The 21,156-nt window shown below is 34.0% G+C and overlaps 1 protein-coding gene and 1 long non-coding RNA gene across 2 annotated transcripts in view; one reads left to right on the top strand and one right to left on the bottom strand.

The window, feature by feature from the left end:
• Positions 1-203: 203 nt before the first annotated feature.
• SETDB2 (SET domain bifurcated histone lysine methyltransferase 2) overlaps positions 204-21,156 on the bottom strand; it is a 45,780-nt gene continuing 24,827 nt past the window's right edge. Inside the window, exons 5-14 of the mRNA XM_079137640.1 lie at positions 18,882-18,978; positions 17,280-17,843; positions 12,818-12,934; positions 11,842-12,011; positions 10,589-10,814; positions 9,982-10,081; positions 8,552-8,645; positions 5,997-6,322; positions 4,135-4,223; positions 204-3,576 (exon numbers count right to left, since the gene is read on the bottom strand). Of these exons, the coding sequence (XP_078993766.1) occupies positions 3,459-3,576; positions 4,135-4,223; positions 5,997-6,322; positions 8,552-8,645; positions 9,982-10,081; positions 10,589-10,814; positions 11,842-12,011; positions 12,818-12,934; positions 17,280-17,843; positions 18,882-18,978 (1,901 nt within the window). The 3' untranslated portion in view covers positions 204-3,458. The remainder of the gene's footprint in view (positions 3,577-4,134; positions 4,224-5,996; positions 6,323-8,551; positions 8,646-9,981; positions 10,082-10,588; positions 10,815-11,841; positions 12,012-12,817; positions 12,935-17,279; positions 17,844-18,881; positions 18,979-21,156) is intronic.
• On the top strand, positions 604-19,764 carry LOC306659857. Its single transcript, XR_013763471.1, has 4 exons — positions 604-729; positions 6,670-6,778; positions 13,460-13,518; positions 19,452-19,764. It is a non-coding gene; the product is annotated as an uncharacterized lncRNA (long non-coding RNA).

Below are 21,156 nucleotides of genomic sequence, written 5' to 3'. Positions count from 1 at the left end.
CTTTCTCGCAGTTTTCCAGATTGGATCGTTTTGTTTTAATAGGTTAAACAACAACAGAAAACGACAAAATAGGCCAGCGCCCCTACCTGCTCCCCGGGCCCTGTGCTCAGCTCTTCTGAGGTTTCTTCTGAAATTCCATCACACTGTTCGGCCTAAACAGTCATATTTTAAAGCGACGCAAAATTAACAGACCCTAAATCCAGTTGCCAGAAGCAAGCCTTTATTTAGCACCCACTGGGTACAGAGCACCATACAAGATGAGGTTTTCAGTGCATGTAATAAATATACGTGTATGCAACATAAATATATATAATTAAATCATAACCTAATGAATAGAAGCATAATTGGTGATTTGCTTAAGAATTAAAGGAAAACTTCTGCAGGTCTTGAACTTTGAGGTTTCTAAGGCTGCAAGTGCAAAATTGGGGATAAAAAGGTAATTTGAACAGCCTTGACAAGTATGAAATGTATTATAGAAGAATGCAGTGGGGGTTGGGGGCAGAGGTGTTGCAAAAGGGAAAGAAATGAGCAGACCCTAGGCGTATGATTCTTTTTTTTTTTTTTTTTTTTTTTTTTTTTTTTTTTTTTTTTTGCTTTCCCCTCAGGAGGATGAAGTATGCCTTGACAAGCAGAAAAGAAAACTCTTAAGAGATTGACAGGATTTCTCAGCAAAACAACTCAGGCGTGGTAAAGCAATCCAAGAGCCCTTTCTCTCACTCTTTCTAAAATGTGAGTAGACAGCATTATTCTCTCAAACTCCAAGGAAAGCCCAAAATGTTAAAGACCAAAACGAACATACAATGAGAAACAAAGCTGGGAGGACAGAGAATAAGCAAGGAAAAAAATACAGATAATGAATGCATGCATATGTATATATATGCACACAGGCAAATATAAAATACTGCAACCATGGGCCAATATAGGATGTTATAAAGATGACATTAAAAGAAGAAAAGAGAATTCTTAGAAATTAAAAATATGTGACCATAAAAATTGAATGCAATAAATGAATTTGAAGATTAAGTTCCTAGACGGTAAAGCAGTAACATAGAGCTGGAAATTATGAGAAAAGTAGATATAAAACCAGAGAACCAATTCTGGAGATCTAACATTTTGGTAACAGAAATTCCAAAAAGAGATAAGAAAGCCTTCAAGAAATGGTTTCTGTACTGAAAGACAAAGTTTTAAGATTAAAAGACCTCACCAAACACCAGTAGAAGGAAGGATGAAAATGGACTCTGACCAGAGACAACACTGTAACTTCAAGGGAGGTAAGAATTCTATACTCTGCCAAAATAGTAATCAAGTAAAAGACATTTCAAATGTGGAGTCTCAAAACATTTAATTCTCATTTTCCTTTTTCAAAAGTTATTGGAATCAGACACAGTAGCATTTGTCGCAGCTACCCAGGAAGTTAAAGCATAAGGATTGCAAGTGCAGGGCCAGCCTGGGCAACTTAGTGAAAACCTATCTCAAGTAAAAAAATAAAAAGGGTTGGCAATATAGCTCAGTGGTAAAGTGCCCCTGGGTTCAATCCCCAGTCCAAAAATAAAAATAAAAATAAAAATGAGCTATTGGCAGCTATGCTTCACCAACATACAGGAGTAAACTAAGGAAAAGGGAAATAAGAAAACTCAACTAGAAACAGGACAGTAAGAGACAAAGGGAATCTCTAGGGTACTGATGCGAGATGCTAGCTGTATAACAACTGAGGATGAAGCAGACCACAATTTCTGAAGAAATTTCTCCAAGAGGCTAAAACTGATAGACTATTTCAGGGTTCTGAATGTTAGATGGACTCCTAAAGCAGATCTCAAGGAACTATTGGCTGATTCACAATATTTTGTGCACAAAATATGTGATCAAATTTCTTCACTTGATTTTAGTGTACTGACTAAAATTCCTGCATCTTTACTGTGAAAACACAGATTTCTAAACTTGATTCATCTGTCTGCAGGCTGTTGGGTTTTAATTTTTTGGCTGCTTTCTTAGTTCTTTTGTTTTCCATTTTTTAAAACAATTTCAAGTTTAATTTTCATCTGGTTCAATGTTTTTAAGAAACTGGGTTCAAACCTAAAATAGATTTGTTTGAAAGGTAATCAAACTAAACCTCAAATCAAGTAACAACAACAAGACATAAACTCTTCAAAAAAGAATTCCTTTCCGCCCATCTCTCATGAGGACTGAACCTAGAGGAGCTTTACCACCAAGCCTTTTTCATTTCTGACACATGGTCTTACCAAGTTGCTTAGTCTAGCCTTGAACCTGTGCTCCTCCTGCCTCAGTTTCCATTTAATTACTCCTTTTCAATCTAACAGTCCCATCCTGGTTCTCAGGAGAAGTTCCTAGCAGTCAAATGTAAGTTTTCTTTAAGGGATAAAATTAATTTTGATTTTTGGAGCTTCTCAGTCCCCTTTTCCACTAGATGATCAGGGTTAGCCTATAGCAAAGTAGTTAGCTCTCCCTTTTCTCTACAAAAACAACCAGCCATGCCCAGGATGTAACAAGAGCTGTTTTAGAAGCTCAAAGTGTTTTGTTTTGTTTTGTTTGAGGTGAAATTTTTGTCCAGGACAATTCCCTCTAATTTCAACATTTCTTTTATTTACAGCTTTATTCTCTTTAGAACAAAGTATTCAATTTTTTCCAACTTTCTATTCCCTCTTGTCCTGTCTGGATTGAAGGAGTGAAGGGAAACTGGAAAAAAGCTTCTCAAAGAGCTGAATAAAAGAGTTTGTCAGACCCTTAACTTACTGAAGAGTTTTTTCTCCCCACTCAAATGATTGATGGAACAGTGTTTCATGGAGCCAGATATAGCTTCTCTTAACAAGTATTAAAATACTTCGGAGGACTGGGTGTGTGTGTCAGTGGTGGAGCACTTGTCAAGCATGCATGAGGCCTACCACCAGGGGTAAAAAACAACAAAAAACTGCACATCTTAGGAATAATATGTATAAAATTAGTTCTTACATATTACTCAGGTTCTGTTGCCCACCTTGCAGCCTATAATGATTTGCCAGGAATTAAACATCAATTTTGTAGGTAAATATGGGAAATTTGGTCCTTGCAGGTATAAACTAAATAATAATGATCAAAAAAGTAACTCAAACAGCTGAATTCTATTTGACTTGTTTTTCTTAATATACAATTTGTAAATAAGTTATAAATTATACAGTGGTATTTCATATAAAATATACACACTTCCATTGTACCCAAGTAAAGTTGAACAGCCGTAAAAACAAGAATAGTCTATGCATATGAAAATGTTCTTATTTTGTTCCTGGCATTTCTAAATCATATAAAATAGAAATATAATATGAATCCTCTGAAAAAAATTAATAATGAGAAGAATTACCTTGGTGTACAGCAACCTAAATTAATTCCACTGATGACTGAGGGTTCTTTAGCATGGCTCTAATTTGAGCCTTATCTAATTTCATGAACAGGCATTAGTTACATATTTATAATATTTTTTTTCTACACTTATTAACCCCACATTGACACAGTATTTCCTTGTCAGGCACAGTCCCAGCTTCATAACCATAATCCCATGTTAGTTCTGTTCTTGCTTTCACATACCTAGAAAGTAGAAATGAAAATAATCATAACCATCTTAAATGAATCAAATGAATCAAAACTGAATGTCGATTTTCATATTAACATCAATAACCATCTTAAAAATATCATCTATTTTATCTCCCTAGGACCCATAAGTTAGGGATGATCTTTTATTAAGAATTATTATTTTAATTTTTTTTCAAATCTACTAAAATCCTAAGTAGGAAGGAACCTGCTAATATCCACAAGGGAGGAAGTGTGCTTTGCAAATGTAAACCTATGGTATAGAAGCAGATGGGGGATAGTTCTAAGATGATGACAATACAGCACTTTTTGTCATTCATCCCCTCCACTGAACTGGGTAAGATCTTAAATCCTTTCAGAATTTAATTCTAAGTGAGAATCGAATAGAAATTTCAAGTGTTCAAAATGTTATTGACTAGGAATGGTTTAGGATAATTGAATATTCCAGGATACCAGATATTTGGGGCTATATTACACATCTTTATATATTTTTGCTTGTTATATTTAAAATCATAGTTCCTGAATTAAATTATATCAGCAAAACCAATTTCGAACCTGTTGGTGAAGAACGCCACCAATGGAAAATTCCTGTCACGTGTTTCTACAAAAACATTCTGTACCAAGAGATTTGGGCAACAACTATGCTGTTAAAAAACAAAAAAACAATACAGAGGTTAGATATAGCATAAAGTTTGATACCTTGTGTTTTATAGTATTAGAATACCATTCTGTTTCCAACACATCTGATTTTCTTTTCTTTCCTATGCTACTATATAAAATACTATAGTTCATGATGGTACTATTAATAGAAACTCATTCAGAAAAGCCCTGCTTTGACATTCTGATATCTTGGTAATAGAAATGCAAAATAGTACCCAAAAAAGTGAGTAATCTGTCAATATTTATCATTATTATAAATGCACTTATCCTTTGATTCAACAAACTCATATTTAAGAACGTATTCTACAGATTCATCTGCATATCTATGTATTGATTATTCATGGAGCATTGGTTTTAACAGTAAAATATGGAAACAACTCTAATGTCCGCCTATACTTTGGTACATTGATACAATGGAATTATACATAGCTTATGAACAAAACCATGCAAATGAAAAGAATGAGGTGTTCTCTCTGTGTACTGATATGGGAAGATCTGCAAGATACAATGTTAATTCAAGAAGCAAAATATATAACAGTGAATATACTATTCTGTCTGTAAAAAGGTGGGGACAAATAACACATATATATTTATTCGTAATCACAGAAAAATACCAGAATGCAAAAAAAAGTCATGACTATATTAGAGAATGGAGTGGGGGAAGGTAAATAGGGGCACAGTACTTCTCAAGGTAGGACTTTTTAAAATTATTTTTTTAAACAAAAGAGTTTTCACAAAAAGTTTAAAATGAATACATACTGGAACAATGTGTATGAAAATGATTATTTTTTTCATAAAATAATTGCTTAATTAATTTTTACATCCTAGTCAAAAACATGACCTTAGAAGAGGAGTCATGTGTAAGCAACTGATTCTCTGCTGAACAAAAACCATTTATCTTCATTCCAAGGTTTCTAATGTGATGATACTCTCTTTTCATATTACCATCATTCTGATATTGTTCAGGTGCTCACTAGCTGCCATCAACTTATTTATGTATCACAAAATTTGCAGAGATCAAGTCTCCACAATATTCTGTGAAATATCTGCCATAATTAAATTTCAATGATTATTTCCTGTCCATACATTTTAACTTGAGCAGATAAGTCAGAAACCTTCTGGTATGTTTAAATACTTTTTATACACCATTTGTTACTATTTTTCTTAGTTGTAGATGGACATAATACCTTTGTTTTAATTATTTATTTTTATGTGGTACTGAGAATCTAACCCAGTGCCTCACATGTGCTAGGCAAATGCGCTACCACTGAGCTACAATACCTCAACCCCTACACACCATTTCTTATTTTGTGTGGTTTTTTTTTTTTTTAAGCAAATGTTTTGGCAGTTGGAAGTACTTTATATTAATTCATTTAATCCTCATAATATACTAAGTAGTTATTATTATCCCCTATTACAAAGGTAGGAAGGTAGGAAATGAGGGAAAAAGAACATAACATGTCATGAACACCCAAGTGGGGTGCTGGAATCCTAACCCAAGTAGTCTGGCTTTAGAACTGTCTGTTAATCATATTATCCTCATAATTTTTTAAAGCATGGGGAAAAAAGTTGTTTAGAAATATGCATCTCAGGGGCTGGCACTGTGGCTCACTGGTAGAGTGCTTGCTTCGCACATGTGAGGTACTGTGTTCGATCCTCAGCACCGCATAAAAATAAAGATATTGTGCCCATCTAGGACTAAAAAATAAAAAAATAAAAAAAAATAAAGAAATATGCCTCTCAGCCCCTATACTCACATTAAGGAAGCGGCCCACATTTCCTTCTTTTGTGGCATCCAATAAAAAAACATTGCCTTTACGGGACTTCATTAAAGAATCAGATGAGGTATTCCTGGTTTCACTAGGCAACTCTTCATCATGATAGACCTGCTGGTTTTGACATATTGGAGATTTTTCCTCTTGGGGCTTTTTAATTTGAAACTCTTTTTTAACATTTTCATTATCCAATGTGGTTGCTTGGTCACATCTGCCCCCTGGTACAGTTTCTTCTGTCACATCTATTACATCTGATTCAATCAGCTGATTGTCTTCAGAATCTTCAACTTGGTTGGATCTTGAGTCCTCTAATAGACATTGTCAGGAAATTTACTTGGTTAAGCAATGGTGCTGACATTAACAATAACAATTAGATGCTATTTGTTTTCATTATCATTAATCTTTACAATGTATTAAGGTAGGTAGTCCTCCTTTAATTTTACAAATGCAACTTCTGAGTCTCAGGGTTAAACAGATTTGCCTAACTCATAATGAGAACTGGGGTAACAAACTCAAATATGTTTGGCTCCTGTCTAAATTCTACTATACAGCAATGACTATGAATCTACACGTTGCTTCCCCATTACCATGTTTAATCTCTAACAAAATTTCTTTTCTTCAACTCTGAAACTGTATTTAAATATATTTTGAACAGATGCAACAGATGGAGGTTTAGGAAGCACTCTAGGCCCATATGTGCCAATGAAAGGCCTGAGAAGTCCCCTTCAGAATCAGAACCACTCTACAAATCCCAATAGCAACAAGTATGTATCACCAGGGATTAGTACTATTAAGTTTGGTGTTTTGCTAGATGACCATTCAGTAATTACACTTTTATAAATGACACTTCAAAAGCAGATAAACTGATAAATAATGGAAAGTTTTCTTAAAAAAAAAAAGTATGAATGCATGTCAGATGAAGTAAGTAAAATCACTTATTAAAAAAAAAGAAAAAAGTGCCACTATATCACTTAACTCAATGGCACAACAAAATTACATTTCAGCCAAAATGTCATAGAAGCCAAGAACAAATAGTGGTTACCAGAATCTGGGAAGGGTGTGGGATGAGGGGCATAGACAGATGGTTAAAGTTAACAAGTCTGTGGTGCAGCTGGACAGAAGGAGTAACTTCTTTTGTTCTATGTAGTGCAGAATAATCATGGTGAACAATAATTAATTATATATTTCAAAATAGCTAGTAGGAAGGATTTTTAATGTGTCTTATACAAAGAAATGATGTCAGAGGTGACAGATACACCAACCACCCTGATCTGATTATTATACATTATATTCATGTACTGAATGTCAAACTGTACCCCATAAATATGTATTTTTAACATGTCAATTAAATATAAAAACCCATGGGCTGGGGTTGTAGCTCAGTGGAAAAGCACTTGCCTAGCACATGTGAGGCACTGTGTTTGATCCTCAGCACCACATAAAAATAAATAAATAAAATAAAGGTATTCTGTCCATCTTCAACTAAAAAAATATAAAAAAGATAAAAGAAGAGGGCTTAAATAGCCTATAAAAAACATTAAAAATATATATAACTATGTTTGGACTGTCTGCTTATATACACTGTAGAAGTCAATGATAATGACAAAGGAATCAGAAGCAATACTATTCATTATGGCTCACATACATTAAATGTTGAAATAAATATAATACATTAAAATGCCCTTTCTTGATTTAGGCTTCCAAATTCAGGAAGGTTCAAAGAAAAGGCAGCAATGTGTGGTCAATTCTTCAAAAAGGAATGTCTCTCGGTAATGTCTCCTTTACTGTGGGATCCATTGAAACACAAAGTACCAAGACCTAGTTTTGTTTAAATTCTAATATTCACTATGGCAGAGACTGGTGATTCTGAAAGACAAGCACTCAGCAGAGCAACATTTTAGCCCTTGGCTAGATGTCTGTCATCGTCTGCAGTGGTGTTGGCTAGACTACTGCAAAAGAGTGATGTGTCTTTAAGAGTTCAAAAGAAAGAGGAAGTAGTTGCATTGGACAATGCTTACAAAGCCACCGACACCACCTGTGGACCATGTAGAGTCAGAGGTGTCCACCCTACTCCTAGTGCCCGCATCAGGTCAATGTTGGCAATAAGATCAGAGGTCAGCAAGCGTATTTTGTAAAGGGTCAAATAGCAAATACTTCAGACTTTGGCAGCCATGTGGTCTATTGTGACTATTCAACTCTGTGGGTGCAATGTGAAAGTAGAAACAATATGTAAATGAATGACTGTGGAACTTTACTTATTGACAATGAAATTGTTATTTTCAATGTTATAAAATATTTACCTTCTGATATTTTTCAACTATTTTAATGTAAAAATCATTCTTTCACAGCCTACACACATACACAGGCAGTAGGCCTATGTAAACCAGTTTGCCAATACCTTATCTAAACAAGTTGTAACTTTGGTCACAAATGCAGCATGTTTGCTGTGAAATCTGAGAAAATAAGCCATAGGTTACTGAGCAAGAGAGAGACAAACAGGCAGATAAGAGAAAATCACAAAGTGAAACATAGCCTACTTTGTGCTTCCCTGGCTTTAGAGTTCACTTGTGCTGGGGCTGGTTTAAATCCATCGTCATCTTCTGACATGGCAGACTCCAAGGAAACAATTCCCTTAAAAGAAAATAAGAGATATCTTTACTTCCTAGATTAGGAAAAAGTATTCAGCAGTTAGGTCTCATCAAATGTCAATCTTCATAGGCTATATTTACTAGGTTAATTCTGAAAAGCTTCACAACTAATATTATAAGGAATCTTTACACTAATGGAGCCAGTGTGTGTTACCCCTTCTCAATGTGTTCTACTTTTAGGTACTTTATTAAGCTATAGCTATGAAGACTGCCAGGACATTCTTTGGGCATTAAATCCAATACATCTTTCTGTACCTCTCAATTCTAATAATCCTCCATATTGAGATAAGTGCTGTGTAAGATTATAAATTTGTCTTCAACTGTAAATTACGCAAGGATTAAAAATTTACTGGCTAGTTACCACTTCAAAGAAAAGGTTAAAGAATCTATTTTTATGCACTGTAGACAATGCAGTAATTTTAAATGGTGATGCTGGCTTTAAAATAGAGGGGTGTATGTTTACATAATGCTCAGCACCCAACTAATCGCTCAATAAATGCTGACCACTATTTTTTCTCTTCAAGTTCTTAATATTTGAAATGTCAATATTTACTGAACACTTAGTTGAGTGCCAAGCAATGTGCCAAGAAAGGTTTTTGTTTATCTTATTTAATCTTCAGAACAGTTGAGATAGACACTATTATCCTTATTTAACAGATAAAAAAAAAAAGCACCCATGGAACTGTTTGCCAGCTAGAATGCAGCAGAGCTGGAGGTTAAACCCAGTCCTAGTGGCTTAATCTTTTCATAAACTATATGATACTGAGGAGGTTATCTACTGTATTGTTACTAAGCAGAGGGCAAGTATTTGTACATGTAGATCAGTTTCTTATTTTTCACCACTAAGCCCTATTGTAAGCTACCATTATGTCTGCCTCTGTTCTTTTTCCTGTATATTTCTCTTCTTCCAAGTTTCAGTCTCTGACTAGTCTTCTCAGTTCAGTTTAAAAAGTGTATCCTCAGGTTACCATGTGAAATAATTCTTTCGGGATGATTCTTTTATAAAATTGCATCTCTTTTTTCTCTTATATCTCAAAATAACCTTTTCTTTTTAACCTAAATTACTCCATCGCTTTTTTTTTAATATCACTATTAAATGTTCTCTTCATATATCTAAGTTGGAAATGTGCCAACTGCCATAGACAATACCAAGTAAATAAAATGTCTTAAGACTTCAACAGCATACCCATTCCAAAACAATACAAGAAATTCTATACAGTATTAAGTAACATAAACATTTTAAACTAAGAAGGATAGAAATGTAAGATTTAACAGTTAATGGTCTCAGAAGGGCCCCATCTACATTTTTCAGTTTTTACCATCTTCTTCCCATTGTGTGGAAAAATGGCTGTCTTGGATTTAGGACTTCTAATAACTGAATGATACTGAGTTCTTGAGATATTGTTATAGCTCATCTCCCTGCAAGGAAAAAACAAAATTATTCTGTATATCACTAAAAATTCTTTTTACTAGACCTCAAAATGTAGATAATATCACTATAACATAAATATGCATTATTAGAAATTAATTTAAGAACATCTCTACCCCTCACTGAAGGAGAAAATATAAAGTCAGTAATTTTTGAGGTATGTTTATAAAAATGAAGAGACTCTATAGAAGTTTTGCAAATATGGCAATATGAAACAAAAGAAAACAAACAAAACAAAAAAAGTGAAAGTCATGACATCCCTAAAAAACCTGGTAAAAATCATCCAAGGAAAAACTCCAGAAATGGGCACTGAGGAAAGTATGTTGGTTAGGTTTTTTAAAATTAAAGTGGCCTAGATTTCTCAAATTATTAAATTAATAACTGTGAAGCAAAATGATATATAGGAGTGGGGGATGGGGGACTAAGAAGAAAGGGGAAAGAACCATTCTTGATTCATAACAGATTAACTGTGATTGGGTTCCTAAGCTCTTACTTACATAATAGGTTCTTCTGATTTATTACTAAACTTAGGTGGATATTCCTCAGTTTTAGCACTTTTAGGTTGCTTTTCCAATTCTAATGGGATAACTTCAATCTCACAATCTGAACATGCAACTTCTATTTTCCTCTTTTTTGAAAATATATTTTTTATAACAGTCTCTTCTTTTCCATTTTCATCAACAGCATTAGGTTTCTGAGGATTAACTCTGTTTAGCAATCTTCCTAAAAGAAAAAAGAGTTTGAACAAGATGGAAGATGATATAATTGCTAACAACAAACTGACATCTCTATTTCTTCTCTATGACCAAAGGATCCTGTGTAAACACATTAACTCATCCTAGAAAATCATTGGGAGATAACAAAAAGGAAAAAAAAAAAAAAGCAGTAAGGGATTTCTTCTACTCATAAGAAACATAAGTGTCTGAAAGAAGCATTTGTCCTTTTTGGTATAACCTAAAAGACAAGAGATTTACCTATAGTAAAATAAAACAAAAATATGAATCAAAGATTTCTAGAGAGGTGAAATCTAGTCTTAAAATTGCAACTTTCGGGCTAGGGATATAGCTCAGCTGGTAGAGTGCTTGCCTTGCATGCACAAGGCCCTGAGTTCAATTCCCAACACCACACACACACACACACACACACACACACACACACACACACACATACACACACACCAAAAAAAAAAGGGGGGGTTTGCAACTTTTTTATCTAGTTAAAAAAGCTTTGGCATTTAAAACCTATACTCTTTTAGAAATGACCTATTTAAAACAGTGCTCTATGTGTCTATTCTCATATTAAAGTCCCGCATAACATTAAAATACTAGTCTAAAATTAATGCATTTTCTTTCAAGGAACTCAAAATAATAGACAAGTCAGAATTAGCAACTGGCTACTCTCACTCATCCTCATTAGATATTATCAGAGATTCTCTGCATTTTCTAGTGATGCTGACAAAGCTAATGATGCTTCTTGACATCATTTGGCATATTAGAGGCAGTTTCCATTCAAGAGTTATTTTGAGAAATATGAAAGAAATGTCTAAGCAGGCTGTGTCGTATGTGTATAAGTGGTGCATGGCAGAGAGCCAAGTGTGAATGCTAATACCTCTGCAAGCTTCTTCCTGCCCTCCCTGAAGTGAACCTGGAATTTTAAACGAGCAGTCTGCACTGGTTCCTGATTAGGAAAATGTATTTTCAGAAATGTAGATCCTACTATAGAATAATTGGATAATAAACCTTTGCTTTACCTGAATAGATGCAAACAAATGTCCCTCTGTCAATGTCATCTAAGCAGCGTACCCCCCAACCCTTCTTCTCAGTTTTGAACACCTGTAACCTCACTTGAGGACCATGTTGGACAACTCGGTTTTGACACCTCTGTCGATTACACTTGCACAACAGGCTGCATTCATAAATACTGTCAACAAAATATGCAAAAGAGAAAATCAGTAAGATGCCCCAAGAAGCAAAAAGCAATTTATATTGCTACTTTGCTGGTACTGAGGAAGATTATGAATTTTTTTTTTAAAGTATTTTTAGTTGTAGAGGGACACAATACCTTTATTTGTATGTGGTCCTGTGGATCAAACCCTGCACCTCACCCATGCTAGGCAAGTGTTCTACCACTGAGCTACAACCCTAACCCTGAAAATTCTTAGTGCTAGTCTATCTGGGTTCCCATCATACCTTCTGCATTTATTAGCTATGGGTTCATTTTGTTTTTTCATTTTAAGAATAGGGACTATACAATAGTAGTTACCCATAGGGCTGTTCATGAAAAGTAAGTCAGATGCCTGGCACATTAATTTTAGTTTTTCAAATATGTCTTGGAAGGAAATGTCTAGAAGTTAAATTCTCTACTTCTGTTCTAAATGTGTTATTTGGTAATATCAACCTCAAAAATTCCTAATTCTCAGATGAGCTCTGCCCAGTATATTTGTTAATGGGGAAATGGCTACCCAAAGTAGGCTGATCCTAAGAGGGTTAAGAGCCAGGCTGGAAGCAGATTAGTATTTGAGTACACTGCATAATAAATGTGTGGTCTCTGACTTTCATTTCCAAGAACATTGTAGAGGGATTTTCTGAATTATTATTCCTTAATAATTTAGATTATGGATATTAGAAACAGATAAGAACAGTGTCTGTAAGACTATAAACCACAATAAAAAAGTACCCACCTTCACAGATACAAACACCCTGCAACAAATCCTCAAGGTATCTTACCCAGTAGGTATTTGTCTCTGTAGCCTTTTATACTTATATCCAGTGGTTATTTTATTACTTGACAAAGGACAACTTTTGGCATTCCTTGCTGTCAGTTGAAGACATGCACATTTTGTTCTAAAACAAAGGCGATGGATGGAGAAGTCAGAATAAAAAAGCACCAAGTTAAGAGACTGTCTTGATAAAAGTGTAAATGATGTAAATGGTAGATGTAAAGAATATAATTGTATTTAAAATAGTTATTTGGTTCATGGACTGCATGAGACTTCTCTATATAGACCTCTTTGAGAGACAACATCAAAAGCTTTAAAATAATTACAAACTGTACCGTACTTCTATTTGCCTATGAAATAAATACTTATCTATAGAGTTTAACTTTTCAAAATGAAATCATTTCCAATTCAGAAGCCTGTTTGTGAATATTCTGCTAGTTCTGCTCTTCTACAACAGATAAACTTAGGTGTGTCAAATTCACAGAATCATAGTTTTGTAGATATCCTAAGTTCTCTCTTACTCCAGTGACACAAAAGCAGATTGGAGACTGATATTCAACATCTGGATACTAGAACCCTATTTTCAAATTGTTGTTAGGCACTTGTAACCATAAAATTGAATCCACATATTTCCCCTCTTCCTATTTAGGTTAATTTGACTGGAACATACACCGCAGAACCTGAGTATCACAGCTAAGAATCAGCTATGTGACTACTGGTGAGATGGGTAAAATTCTCTGGATCTTAGTTTCTTTTGTTGAACAAGTGACTCTACAGTCTTTTTCTCTATCAATCTCTTCTGTATTTTCTACATATAACAAAATTACATTATCAGAATGGTGACTGCTGTTTGTAACAGGAGAAAATAATAAGTTAATTAACTTGGATTCAGTTTATGGATGTAAAAACCTATCTTTCTTCAATGTGATTTTGTTTATAAAATGTATGAAGTTCAGAAAAACACAATTAACATCCATATTTCTATTAGTTGTCAGCATTTTGTCTAGACCTTTTTTCCTACATAATTTAAAACATATATATATATCAATATATGAAAAAATATATTAAATTTTTAAGAAAAGCATTACTGATAAAACTAAACCCTCAACAGATTTGATGTGGCTTCCTTGATAATCTTATATACACATGTATAAACCAACAACATATTGTATTGCTTTCCATGTTTAAAAAAATTTACTATAGGTATTACACTATAACTTGCTTGCTCTTCAACATAGTGTTTCTGAGATTCATCTGTGTTATATAAAAATCTGGTTAATGCCTTTAGCTTTTCTATAGCATTTAGCTATTGCTCACTTGGTTTATAATTAAGTAGCTTACAGTTTTTCAGTAAACAATGTTGCAATGAGTATCCCTATTTTTATGCACAAGTGTAAGCATCTTAAAGGTAGTGGCTTTCAAATATTTTTGACTGATCCACAGTAAAAAATACATTTTCTTCATGATATTATATAGGCATATATGCATTTTTATATGTAAGTATATAAAATGCAATGGCATGAAACTTCAACCTTATTATATGTGATGTAATTGGGTATTTCCTATAGTACTTAATTTTAAAAATGCTAATTATAACTGTTACAAATAGTTAAACAATATTTCATTCCACTAAATCTGTTGTTTGGAAAACAATGCTGCAAACCTACCTAAAAATACTGGTGCTGTAAAGTAGGTATACATGTCTTCAACTGCTGTGTAACTGGAAAAAAAAAATCACCCCTTAAAATAATTGGCCAGGTATAGAGTACTAGTTTTGGTTTCATTTTCCTTCAGCACTTTAAACTAATATAGCTTCCCCCCACCCCCTCATCTTTCATTTAAAAAAAATTTTTTTTAGATGTTGATAGACCTTTATTTTACTCATTTATTTATATGTGGTGTTCAGAACCAAACACAGTGACTCACACATGCTAGGCAAGCACTCTACCACTGAGCCACAACCCCAGCCCCCCATCTTCCATTATTTTTTATAAAAATGGGTTGTATGTTTTTCTTTTGTAGGATATCAATTTTTTTTTTTTTCTTTTTGCAGGTGGGGGGTACTGAGGATTGAACTAGAGGACACTTGACCACTGAGCCACATCCCCAGCCCTATTTTGTATTTTATGAGAGACAGGGTCTCACTGAGTTGCTTAGTACATTGCTTTTTGCTGAGGCTGGCTTTGAACTCAAGACCCTCCTGCCTCAGCCTCCCGAGCATGTGCCACTATCTGATAGCTATCTGATAGCTTTTGAGATTTACTCTACCCAGAGATTTTAAAAGTTGAATCATGATATATTTGGATGTATATTTATCTTCCTTTCCCTTCTTCATACACAGTTGGCCTTTTCAATCTGAGGACTCCAATCCTTCTGCAATTATAGAGCACTCACAGAAATTATCTCTTTGAAAGTTTCATCTTTTCAATTTTTTGTAATTTTTATTGTTTTTAGTTATAGATGGACATAATACCTTTATTTTATTTACTCATTTTTATGTGGTGCTGAGGATCAAACCCAGAGCCTCACACATGCTAGGCAAATGCTCTACCACTGAGCCACAACCCCAGCCCCTCTATTTTTTTTTTCTTGGATGTATAAAGAATTTTTCATTTTATGCTTTTCTCTTTTTTTTGTTTTGTTATGGCAGTACTGAGGAATGAACCTAGGGATTTATATGTGCTAGGCAAGTGTTCAATCAATGAGCTGTATTCTCAGTCCCCTGCATTTTCTTTTTTTTTTTTGAGACAGGGTGTCGCTAAATTGTCCAGACTGGTCTTAAACTTGTGATCCTCCTGCCTCAGCCTCCTCAGTCACTGGGATTGGTTACAGGGGTATGCCACCATGCTTGAATCTAAAATATATATTTTATATATATATATATATATATAAATATATATATTTCTTTTTTCAACAATATATATATGTATATATATATATATATATTTTTTTTTTTTAAATAATGAACTCAGGATAATGAAAGGTCTTCTCTACTGAAGTCTCTACTAAAGGCTTAAAGGAACTGAAACAAATTGAGATTAATTGCAGATTTATGTCTCTCATTTCATAATCCAGCTAACTGAGAGGATGATGAAAACTATTATATCCATTACAGTAGGTCTTTCCTTATCCACAGTTTCAGTTTCTGCAGTTTCCATTAAACTACTGTCTAAAAGTATGAATTGGAAAATTCCAGAAATAAACAATTCATAAATTTTAAATTACATGCTGTTCTAAGTAGTGTGATGGAACCTCATGCTGACCCATCTGGGATGTGAATCATCCCTTAGTTACACTGCATACACTACCTGCCGTTAGTCACTTGGTAGTCATCTTGGTTATCATATAGGCTATCATGGTATCACAGTGTTTATATTCACATAATCCTTATTTTATTTAATGATGGCCCTAAAACACAAGTGTAGGGATGGAAAAGAGGCACTAGAGCAAAAACCTGAGAAAGAATAACTTTGTTACTGAGATAATGCTACAGAGCATATGGGAAAAAAACAGTTTATGAAGGGTTTAGTACTACGCAAGGATTCAAGCATCCACTGGGGGTCTCTGACCATTCCTGCCCTGAGATGAGGGAACAAAGAGATTTAAATTATTTCTTTCTCTTCTTTGTTTTTGCCTAGTACAGATAGCTAGATTTGCATTAAGATAAATATAGATATAACACAATTCCACTCCTTATCTGCATACCCTCAAATGTATATATATTGCATACCCTTAAAGAATTTCTCTTTCAATGTATTAGAACATGGTTTTAATTTTTATGGAATGTCAACAGTGTGAGCAAAGAATACTAGTTGCAAGCACCATTAATTTTCTAAAAAGTTAGCCAGAAAATTATTTTTAAATGACTTATAGAAGTAAAATATAACACAGTAGTTAAGAACAAGAATTTTAACTCAAAATGATAAGAGGACCTGTAGTTACAGCTACTTGGGAGGGTGAGGTAGGATTGCTTGTAACCAGCTCAAGACTAGCCAGAGCAACATTGTGACACTCTATCTCAAATAATCCCAAACAAACTTGGGTTCAGATTCTAGCTATCTAATTTGTTTGTCCCATAGTGTATCTGAAATGACTTCTCTGAGGTTCAACTTCCTCATTTGTAACATGGAGATAATATTACTTACCTCATGGGTTGGGTGGTGATGAAATAAGAAAATGTATGTAAAGTACTTTGTCACAGTGTCTGGCTCTGTTAAACAGCAGTGTAATTGCTATTATCATGATTATGGTTCTAGGTTAAAGGAAATACTCATCCTCAGAAGAAATCATTTTCAAGTTACTATACCTGGCAGTTTTTTCTTTCATATAGCTAGTGAAGAAGAGTAACTTTCCATTTTAGACTCTGGGTAAATAGGATTTAGATAGCCAACTGATACACAGTAGCACTTTGTGACAAGTCAATGTCCCTACATTCAAAAGTTTTAAAAATGTCACATTTTTCTACTCACATGTCTATGCAGCCCTCAGAACAGTCACATGAATCAGTGAACATGTTGGAAAAGTTGTTTAGATAATATGTTCGTGGCCACATAGTCTTTCTGTATTTAAACTGTGGAAGCTTTCTACTATCAATTTCATTACAGAAAGAAACAGGTACTGATTCCACTCCATTGCTAATATCCACATCAGAAATAATTTCTTCTTGTTTTGGGTAATTCCGAGTCAACTGAACATAGGTATTGAAAGAAAAGTTGTCTGTAAATAAAAAGTTACACTCTGTCTCAAGCAGGTAACGAAAGACTTCCTCCACATTTCGCAGACTTCTTCCACAAGGAGTTTTATAACTCACATGAAGTGCCGAAGAATGAGAATTTGTCTTTGCATGTCGTCTTTGGAAGTGACACTTGATTGGTAGCTGTAGAGGGTTTTCTCCCTTGAAATTTGGTGGTATTTTCATTAGACAAGCACCAGAGCAACTATGACTTTGGTAAGATAAATTCAAAGATGACTTTTTTCCCCTCAAGTCTATAATTTTATTTTCCAGAGGGAGAATTTCCTTATTTTCTGTGGACCTGTTAAAATAATCATTTATTAGTATCTCAAATTTAATAATTATTTATTAGTATCTCAAATTAATAGTTCAATTCCACATTTTAAAAAACACTGCACACTAACATGATAGTTAGTTACTCTTATATTCTGGGATGACAGTAAAATAAGACAAACTGTGAAATAAACATTTTGCATGTTTGCCATTTAAAGATCATACCTAATTTTGGAATACTGGTACAGCCATTGGCTCAGTGGTACAGCATTTGGCTGGCATATGTAAGGCCCTGGGTTTAATCCCCAGCAGCCCAGGGAAAATTTAGAATTTAAAAAGCCAACACTAGGTGTTGAGTCAACAGCCAGGTGAGAAAAGTTCAAATTAACCAAATTTTTCTTTTTGATAGTTTTTAATAAGTTTTGATGTTTTGGAAATGCTATTGAATACTATAGCAATGAATTTTGATTTCTCACGACAGCCTTATAAGAGAGAAATGTAGGCAGGACAAGAGTAGAGGAAAGTAGATTCACAACTGAACAGTTTTTTTTTTTTTTTTTTTTTTAAACAGTAAGAAGAGGTCTGTGGTGTAGAGAGGAAGCAAAAAGTTTTTGTCTTTGGTTCTATACTATTAAATATTTTCAGTGACCACAATAAAGACTAGAAAGATTTAATTTACTTGGACAAGATGAGAAGCTAGAAAGGACAGAAAACATTACAGACAGATGATTTAAAATTCAAAACATTGTGATGAGCTAGTAAAATGAACTTCAGAAGTGATGTTTATCAGGAATAAACCAAATCCTGCATTTACCTACTATTGACTTAAAAAACAAACAAACAAAAAAAAACCCCTGCCAACTTGATTTCACTGTATTAATAAATAGAGACATTTTAAGCAAAAATTTATGACTGGACTACCTAGGGATATTAAGTAACCTGTTAAGGGACTCATGAGCCCTATCCTACATAAAATACTAAAATTAAAGCTTTATAGGAAAAACTGTTATTATTATATAGTTCATCTATTCTATGCAAATAATTAAAAAATAATTTATATACATACAGAAATGTACAGTCTGCTGGGAAGAGGTTTTCATATGATGTAGAGGAAAATACATTTGATTTGTTTTCCCGTTCACTCCGAGTCACAGGCCTATGATCTACATTAAAAAAGTACAAATGCAAGCAACAGGCGCAACAAGTTAAAAATCGTTCACTAAAATTCCAAATAATATCAAATAGAAATTGTGCCCACATGGAACCCTAAAATTTGCAAACATATTACGACTTCAAGATTGAGCCAAAAGATTAGGTGTATTTTTAGAAGTGTTAAGTAAGTAATATAGGATACGTTAAAAAATTTAGAAGGTTTAGAATTTTTTCTGAAGAAACTCTAGTTTGGCTTTAATTTGATCTGAATTTCAATCAACTGCCTTTACCTATATTTTACAGAAAATGACATAGCCCTTCAAGGTTTACAGAAGGTCACAAAATGGAAAATTTACACATCTTTTATCTTTTCATTGTTCTACAACTATCTATTTTGTGGGGGATAGGTTGAAGTATTTGGTTGCCTCTTTTAATATTTCTTCATACATCTGTTTACACTTAATTCTATCTCATTTTTTTGCAGGGGGAGGGCAGTGCTGGCAATTAAACCCTGGGCCTTGCACATGCTGGGCAAGTATTCTGTTCTTTCCTGCTTTTTATATTTCATCTATGCTTCCCTCTAACATGTCTATAACATAGAAATAAAGTTGTATATTTGGTGACAAAAAGCTTTAGATTCCCTGTTCATATTCTGTAAAGTGAGCATGTGGAGTATTCTATAGTTTAAAAACTTTTTTTAATGTATTTTTTCTATGCACAATGAACTGTAAGAAAAAAAATTATTGTGTCCTAGACTGTTAACTTGCTGTTAAAGAAAAAATTAATCAGCTGGGTACAGTAGCACATACCTATAATTCCAGCAACTTGGAAGGCTGAGGAAGGAGAATTACAAGTTTGAGGCTAGCCTCAGAAATTTGGCAAGAACTGTCTCAAAATTTTGAAAAGGCTCGAGGTGTAACTTAGTGATAGAGCATTCCTGGGTTCAATGATACATGGTGAAGCACCATAAAGCACCTAATTTACAACCATCGTGACAAACATAGGACCACTACAATGGGATTTTCCATGAGGGAGGGGATCGAGCTCAGTTCTCAATATGGTATGGGCAAGTGGGAATTAACTTCAAGGTGGGAATTAACAATCAAGGTGGGATCAATGGGTGGAAAATTACCAAGAGGAAACATAAAACATGTAAAGAGGATTCTGGATAAACCAACGCAACAGGATTCTTTTTTTTTCCTTAGTTGTTGATGGAGCCTTATTTTTGTATTTATTCATATGCAGTGCTGAGGATTGAACCCAGTGCCTCACACATGCTAGGTAAGTGCTCTACCACTGAACTACAGTGCCAGTCCCCACAATAGGATTCTTGATGGAGACAGGTCAGTGATCACATATGACCGAGATGGTGGGAGATGAGGAACCTAATCAGATACTGAGGGTGATTACATATCAAGAATGGGGGATCAAGGATCTTGTTAAAACTGGATTTGTAAGAAATATACAGATAGGCCAAGGAGAAGGTTCAGGAGCCTAACTGAAGTCTGAACGAGCAGTTTAATCTTACTAAATCCAACAGCAATAAAAGTTTAAAATAATATCTTTTTAAAAAATATTTTTGTTGTCCATGGATCTTTATTTTATCTATATGCAGGGTTTCACACGCACTAGGCAAGTGCTCCAACACTTAGCTACAGCCCCATTCCTTAAAATAATATCTAAAGTTAAAATCCAAGGCTTCTTCTTGGCTCATCAGAAAACAGAAATTTCTTTTTAATTGTCTAGATAAAGAAAAAAGGCTTCAAATTTGATAGCTGAAGAAAACTATAATAACCGACTAGAAATTAAGTTTTACAAATTAAGGATTTCTGATTTTTTTCTCTCAGATAATTTCTTTAAAAAAGTCATATAAATCATATTAGCAAATATGAATGAAACAAACATATATGCAAAGTTGAAGTAAGAGTTAATGAAAACATGGAGATTTTAAATTAATTATTAGATGAGGAAGGAAAGGGAAATAGTTCCTTTCAAGAAAACAGTATCAAATCCTTTTATGGAGACACTGCAAGAATATATAAGTCATATATAAGCAAAAAAAATAAAGGCAATTGGTGGTTTAATAAGGAGCCTGGGGAGCCCAGGTTTGATCCCGGATGGCTTGTTATGACCTTGACACCAACCAAGTTCTTTTGTTTTTCTCAGTCTCAGTATTTTAAAATATTTTT

Source organism: Sciurus vulgaris (genome assembly GCF_902686455.1).
Source record: "Sciurus vulgaris genome assembly, chromosome: 4".
In the NCBI taxonomy this organism is placed as follows: Eukaryota; Metazoa; Chordata; class Mammalia; order Rodentia; family Sciuridae; genus Sciurus; species Sciurus vulgaris.
This window is presented reverse-complemented; position numbering and strand designations above follow the sequence as displayed.